We start from the raw sequence: 8,278 nt of genomic DNA on the forward strand, positions 1-8,278 counted from the left end.
TAAAACATAAAAAAAATTTTTTTTTGGCGAAAAAACCCATAGCGAAGTGTGTTTTTTTAAAACCCTTAAAATTACGATTGCTCGTCCAGATTTGAATAAGATTTAAAATAAATATGTTTTTAAGGTGTTAATGATTGTTTAGTGGTAGTTTTTTTATAATTAACAGTACTTTCTTAGTCGACAGAAAAATTGCATTTTGACAACTATAACAGATAAGAACTAGGACCTATAGTAGGTTAACGCACTTTTTCAAAAAATTAGAATCAAGTTAACGTTGTTTAGGAAAATTGATCTAAAGACTCAAACTGATGTTTTTTAAGTTTACTGTTGGGGTGGTAAAAAAGTTTTGAAAATTATACATGTATATACAAAAAAATGTTTTCACCAAATTTTACATCAGTACCAATATGAGGTCACGCTTTTTAAAAAAGTAAATACATTTTTAACTTAGTTGCTATGGATACCTAATTTTGCTTTGCAACAGCTAAGTTTTATTAGTTGTATATGTTTTATTTGTGATATGTACACTATTTAGCACGTGTTTTATTATGAAATCCTCGCTTTGATCCTCTCTCGCGGAGACGTACTCCGCACATAAAACGCCGTAAAAGGTCTTTGTTTGTCTTTAAACGCAAACACCTCCTTAAAAAAAATTCACGGAATTACTTAGAGTCTTTATTTCGTGCTTCTAAGGCCTCTTCACTCACCATCCCAATTGGATACACCATCTGATCAGCAACCTGTCACCCATGTATCAAGATTTTGTGCAAGCTCTGTGGTATGTAGTACCAGGGATAAAGTTGTATAAAAAGCTGCGCTGTTTCTAAGCAATAGTCTTTTAATTTATCGGCATCAATCAAAAAACCAGATGAAAAAGTACAAAGCGCAACATATTTCCTTTTTATTAAATGCACATCAACATTGATAATTGCTGCTGTTTTTTCAGCATTTCTGGAGAAACGTCGGGCAGTATTGCCATTATATGATGATCCAGAACCACCAGTCCTAGGGATATCAATCACCACCCCAACTTCATTTCTGAACCGTGATTGAATTCAATTTTTTTTTGCTTTAACTTTTTCTTTGTCTGCATCTGACCTCGACGCCCATTTCTTTTCTTCAGCTTTGTAGCCGACTTTTAACTAACACTCCATGCTACGAATCCATGCATGAAGTGTTGACAATCCATACTTCAATCCGGTCGGAGTTAATGGCAAACTGGAAACAATATTAAGTTGGTTCATTTGACTTTGTATTGAACCACAAACAGAGCAGCACTGACTTGAATTAGTAACTGTAGATTTACAAATGTTATTTTAACACTTTACGCAGAGTTTTTTTCTTCGCAGTGTTTTCAAAAAGTTGTTTACTCCGTATTTTAATCTCTTTAATCTTGTTCATAAAAGCGTTATTAAAACTTTCTAAATTTAACTAACATGACACAGCATTTTCTTTTCATTACATAAAGTTGCATCACTTTAGCTATTATTTTGCGTTAATCTGTAGAGATTAAATTTTATACATAAAAAGCGTGTTTTTTGTTAACAAAATCAAAAATGACAAAAACACGCTTTACCAAACGTTCGGTAAAAAAACTAAATATTATATGGACGACGAAGTAGTTGGCAAAGAAATAGATTTTAAAGAAAACAAGGTAGTTTTAACTAGTGATGATAATGATGATGAAGTACCAGAGGTAATTGTGATCGAAGATGATCCTGTATTTGAACTCGATTTAAACCTTTACAACAGCGACACAGAAGAAATTGATTTTGTAATCAAAAACAATTCTATAAAAGAAACAACAATCACAGAAACTATAAAAGAAAATAACCCAAACGAATTACCGTTAGAATTTACAGAAGATCTACTACCTCAAGAAATAACACATTGCTCACCAACTCAACTCAACTCAACCAACGATCCAACACCAACTCAACCCCAAGAAAACAATATTTTGAAAAAAAAGTAAGTTATTTTTTAAATTATTATTTATAAATAAAAAATTACATTTTTTTAAGAATTTTATTTTTTTATTTTAGAAAATGTGGCTACATTTCCATCTATTATAGTAAATCAAATATGTGAAGAACAGTTAAGTTTTCATACTTAGGCACAGCAGTCGTAGCCAAGTTTCCAATAGCATTTTTAAGAAATTGATTCTCTGCATTCATTACATCAGTTGTCTCCTTTACAAACCTAAACCGCACAATTCGGCAGTACAATGTTGATTACGGATGTGGATTTCTCCAAACAGTCTTCTTCACTTGACCAGAGAATCCTGTCAATTCAAGTGGTACAAAGCAGGAAATAAACAAACTTGCTTCTCGGACAAAGCTTCTATTTTCCAGCTCATCAGTGACTTGTGTATAAATTTTTTGCCCAGTTAACCTATCAAAATCTTTGAGCAGAGAACTAGCCTATCAAAAACAAACGAATCGATAACATCATGTTGTACTTTCAACAGCTGCAGCACAGTATGATCTAATAATGCTTGGAAATTGATGCCTGCAGAGTAGTCTGTTGCTGTCCATAATTCACGACTTGGCAAACACATCTCTTTTGCCCCACATTTATCATTGTATGGAGGATATAAATTACTTTTTTTGCTTTTCGTATTGTTTCTTAAGCGCTGATATTGAGATTTGCTCATCTCGTTATCTAACAAAAGAGCCAACGCTTCTTCAGATCTATTATCAGAATGATCTTGTTCAGCATCTTTGTTATCAGCCAACTTTATTGCTGAGAATCTTTTCTTCTACCTTCTTTTCACAGTTGTGTGCCACTAGCAAACAACAACTTACAAGAATTTGAAGCTGAAAAAGCTGCAACTTTTCTTTTCTTTGTTTTAGAAGACAAATCTTGAAATGGTAATGCAGGTCTGCCGAGTTGTTTATTTTTACTCTCCTTCATTAATGTGGTATTAAAATTATTTTCAAGCCAAGCGAAATTCTTCCTAATAGACTTTGCATCAGTTTATTTACGTCCATCTATCACCATATTCAGAAATAAATAAATGAAATTTACTCTCAAACTTTTCGCCTTGAAACTTCAAATCATGTTCTATAATAAAGTTGTATAGAAGTATACTGTCTTTTTTTTTTATGTATTGACAGGCTGTTTAGTCTGATAACCTGGTGAATTTCATTTCATGTGACACTTGTTAAACCTCAATGAAAACAGCAGTTCAACATTTAAAATAAGTAACCCCAACCAAACCAATTAAAGTAGATTATTTAATCCATTTGGCTTGACAAGCACTAAATTAATAAGAACAAAATTTGAATTACGAAATATATATATATGTTTATATATATATATAAGTTTATATAAGTTTATATATATATATAAGTTTATATAAGTTTATATATATAAACTTATATATATATATATATATATATATATATATATATATATATATATATATATATTATATATATATATATATATATATGATTTCAGTGTGGACATCGTGTATAAGAGTTTATGTTATATTAATAAGAAAACATCAAATAATACGAATTCTCTTAATACAAATAATAATTTATTTTGAGAAATTTTTATTGGGTTATGGATACCAGCATCATCAGCTTGTAAAATATTATATATATATATATATATATATATATATATATATATATATATATATATATATATATATATATATATATATATATATATATATATATATATATATATATAAACTTATATAATATTGTTAAGTACTACGCTTAGTATGAGTCAGATTATATTATATAGGCCGAGTGAATAAAAATGAGCAATTGCTATTACTCAGTAGTTGGGCAACTTTACGTGATGAAAAACTTTAGCAGCTTTCCTCATATTTTTATTCACGTAAAGTTAAGCAATCCACTCAGTTAATGCTCAGCTTTACGTGAATAAAAACTTAAGCAAAATTGTTAAACTTTTTATTCAGAGAGCTGAGCTGACCAATTACTGAGAAAAAGCAATTGCTCGTTTTTATTTACCCAGCCTTATGCTTTCCGCGTTTTTTAAAATATTGTGCGAATAAAATTTTTTTAAAGCAGTTAGATTTTTTGTTTGATGTTTAAATGTAAAGGAAAACCAAAGTGGCGCCTATTGGCAGCTAGATTTATGAGATTATTAAAGCAAACGTTAAAGCTAAATTATTAAAGCTTCAAAATATCTAAGTATAAAAGCAAGATGTTACAATAAAAAAAAATATTTTGTAAAATTAAAGCAATAGTTATACAATAAAATATAACATAATAAGCGTTTTTAAAGTTGCTGCAAATATGTTAGTTACATACCAATTTTAGTCAAACAACTTTTATTATCCAGATAATATATAGAGTTATAGTATAATATTTTAAAAAGCGCAATATTTTATGCAAATGTTATTTATTTCCATCGATTTATTAAACAACATTTTTTTCTTTATAATTTTTTTTTTCTAATTTACATTCGCGTCTACTTCAACCACATCATTAGTTTATTCATTAAAATTTTAGGCGCATATATACGGTTTTAAATTATTTTATAATATCTATATAATTAATTAAAACCATTCACTGTCCATTAAATTTCCAGTCACTGGCCAACTGTGAAAGCAGAAAATTTTTTTGTGTGGTTTTTTTGGTTAATTTTAATGGCTGTTTTTGGTTATTTAATGAATACATTTTAATAACGTATAAATTTTTATTACTGTTATTTTGTATTTCTTTGAGCCATTTTTTGTGTGCGAGCGCAAATAATAAAACTACAAAAACAATATTTTCATAATAAAAAATTATAGTGTTAAAAATTCTTTCTACATCAATACTATTTTACACTATGATACCAATTTATAACATTAAAAATTCTTTCAATGTTATAAATTGGTATCACAGTGTAAATTCGTGGATGAATAAATTTGCATATTTAAAGGCGTAGCACAGTTAGTCAGATGGTGGAAAAAAGTAAAACAAAAATATTTTCAAGAACTTTATTAATAAATACCATTTTATAGCTGCTCTTTTCTCTCTCTCTCTTGTGTTAATATTACTACGTGTGACTTGGCGTATTCACTTGGCGTGATCCAAGGTTTTATTATAAATAGCGAGTCGTATCTTCAAGAAATATATTGTAAAGTAATCTTATCTACGTAATTTATTACTAAAATCCCTTCTAAACTCTTTAGAAACAGCATAAAAAGACTTAAAATTAGTAAATAACTATGTGTTTTATTTTTCAAGTGCATAAAATAGTTTTTAATCATTATGCTTCATTATTATTAGTCTAGTTTTTAAAATTTGGTGTTTTAAGAAAGTAACTTAAGCTAGTAACTAACTGTAAAATTAACAATTGCTACGAATTTTAGGTGTCATAATCAACCAAATAAAAAATATATATCGCCACTAAATTCAAATTATGAAAAATACTCAATCTGGTAATAATGGGAGTAAACCAAAAATTGTTATAGGAGTTATTTCTTTTGTCCAGTTTATATGTATAATGGATAATAAAATATGTGGTTCCTAAGCAATTTATATATTCATAGCCCAAATAATATTCATAACCCAAAATTAAAAAAAAATGTCACGATTGAAACTGCAATTCTCAAATTAGTAAACAATACAAAAATAGTCATTAAACCTTTTTCATGTAACGAGTTATTAGATTTGTCAAGCTAAAGTAACATCCGTCCCACTGTGGACAGTTAATAAGCTTTTAAGAGATTTTAAAAGGATTTGAATCCACACACTTATAAGTGTTAGGATTCAAAACCTCTTAAAATAATTTTTCTTTATTTCATTATAACTAGATTTATTTTTTTTAACGGTCTTATGAGTTAATTTATTACATAAATTAACTCATATGACCGTTGCCGCAGCGCATTTCCGTAGTATCGATTAACTTAAATACGTATAGCGGAGGTGGAGTCTATACTCTTTTTTGCACCCGTATAGTTCAATATAAAGTTGTATAAGTTAACACTGACTAAAGTCAAATAACCTCCAAAACTACTTAATTTTTGATGAATATATAACTTAAATAACTCTTTTAGCAATAAGTTAGTGACATGGTGAAGGTTATATAGCTATTATAATATTTTATGCTATTGCTTATTAACTTTTATTGTTGTTTTATAAATATTATATCATTTTTTAATTTATTATGCCCCTCCCACTGTAACAAATTGTAACAAAAATGCTGACCTCACCTCCCCCTCCTTCCTTATCTACTTATGTAAATATCTTTCTCTGCGTTTAGTATCAGTGGCCTAACCACACCAAGGCCAGTGTAAGAAACATTTAATATCCCTCAAGCAACTAGGCCCAGAATCGCGAGGTTCAGGAGCCTCAAGATGTATTTAAAGAGTTTTCGAGGTTGTTTTTTTTAGTAAAAATTGTTTCCGAGAAACAGATACTGGGCAGCTTGGCCAGTATGCCTACTGGCCAAAAATATAAGTGTTGGGGCAACAAACTAGTAACTTTTTATTTTTATTTTCTTAAACTAAATTTAAATCAACAAGTTTTAAAATTCAAAATTCAAAAGTTATGATCATATAAAGTTTACACCTAAATTGAATAAGGTGTAAACTTTATATAATCATAACCTTTTTAAATTAAAAGACCTCATTTGAACGTAACTCATAATTATACTATCAGAAAAAGAATGATGTTGATTAAGTTATTCTAATCGATTTGGTGATAAGAGAATAGCCGCATTTTCAAATTATGAAACCATTTTTATATTAGTTTTTTTTGTTCTTTTTTTTAATTTTATTTAGGTACCACAAGAAGTCCTTACGGTCTTATCATAGAGCACCGCGGATGAGCATTTAACTGGAAGTTCACGCCTCCTTCCTTAACAATGTCACAAAACTTGCCCAGAGGTGGGGTTTGAACCACGGATCCCTTTGTTTCTGAGGCAAGTTCGCTACCACTGCGCCACGGCTTTTGACGTGGTATAATATCACGCAATACTTGTATTCAATTCTATTTAAAATTAAGTCTTGTATTTTGTTTAATTTATATTTCATTGATAATATATCTTTAAACCATTTTATTCATAGTTTAAAAAAAAAATTGTTTGAAATTTCTGTTATTTGTGCAATATTTCTTCTGTTTTAGTATCTTATTTTAGAAAAAGATTACTCTTTCTCTAAAATAACATACTAAAACAAGAGTGTTTGGTATTTTAGCTACTATATACTAACTTTTTACTTATACTATTACTACTATATACTACCTACTACTTATACTACTACTACTATATTTTACTTATACTACAACTTACTTATACTACTACTACTATACTTTACTTATACTACTACTACTATATACTACCTACTACTATATACTAACTATATACTAACTTTTTAGGTATAGTCCCTAAAAATACAAAACTATAATTGTCATTTAAAATACACTTACTAAACTCAAACTTCAGAAAAACACTTGATCATCAATTTTTAATGACAAGTTTTTAATGACTTACTATGTACGTATATTTAGGGGCTTGGCAATAAGGCTATTTTTGCCTTTTTCTTGCCCCCGCCATTTGTATATTTTACAAAAAAAAAGTAACTATTTGTAACGGCAAATTTAGAAAAATAAAACGTTATAAAAACTAATAATCAGCCACTGCATTAAAGAATGTCTTAATGTGATAAAAAAAAAAAAAAATAACCAATGTAAATAAAATTGATTTGATAATATTGTTTGAAAAATACGAATGATAATTTTCTTTGTTATTCTTCGACAAATTTTAAAGATCAAGTCATTTGATTATTTTTGTTCACAAAAAAAAGTTTAACTTTTGCTCCGAATTTTTGAAAGAGAAACAGAACTTGATTGTTAGACGAACTTATTGTGATTTGCACTTTTGTTGACTTTTTTTACTTTGAATTTTTGAAATTTAAATTAAAAAATGACTCTATTTATATATTATTATATATATATAATTTTTTTTTTTTTTGTTTTGTTTTTTTAGTTTTTGTATTTTTAGTTTTTTTTTGCGTTTTTTAATTTTTGATTTACTTTTTTGTGTTTTTTGTTTTTTTATTATTGAGACGTTGTGCGGAAAGATATCTGGAACATGAGAAAAGGATTTAGAAGAAGTTGATTAAGAAAGATTTTTTTAGGTAAATAAAAAAATAAATACAAGACTTTTACACAAACATTACGTTACGAAATCTACAGAAAACATACAAATAATAAATTGTATATCATAAACTAAGGGCTAGCAGTGATTGTTTAATCATACATAACAATATTTTTGTTGTAAAAAGATAAATATACTTGCAGGGTAT

At 28.0% G+C, this 8,278-nt stretch overlaps 1 protein-coding gene across 1 annotated transcript; it reads left to right on the forward strand.

The window, feature by feature from the left end:
- Positions 1-1,558: 1,558 nt before the first annotated feature.
- Positions 1,559-3,087, forward strand: LOC136075259 (uncharacterized). The gene is made up of 2 exons (XM_065787831.1): positions 1,559-1,968; positions 2,043-3,087. Exons 1-2 carry the CDS (start codon positions 1,607-1,609, stop codon positions 2,086-2,088), a joined length of 408 nt encoding a protein of 135 aa, XP_065643903.1. The 5' UTR covers positions 1,559-1,606; the 3' UTR covers positions 2,089-3,087.
- Positions 3,088-8,278: the final 5,191 nt, after the last annotated feature.

This window comes from Hydra vulgaris, chromosome 01 (assembly GCF_038396675.1).
Source record: "Hydra vulgaris chromosome 01, alternate assembly HydraT2T_AEP".
NCBI lineage: Eukaryota > Metazoa > Cnidaria > Hydrozoa > Anthoathecata > Hydridae > Hydra > Hydra vulgaris.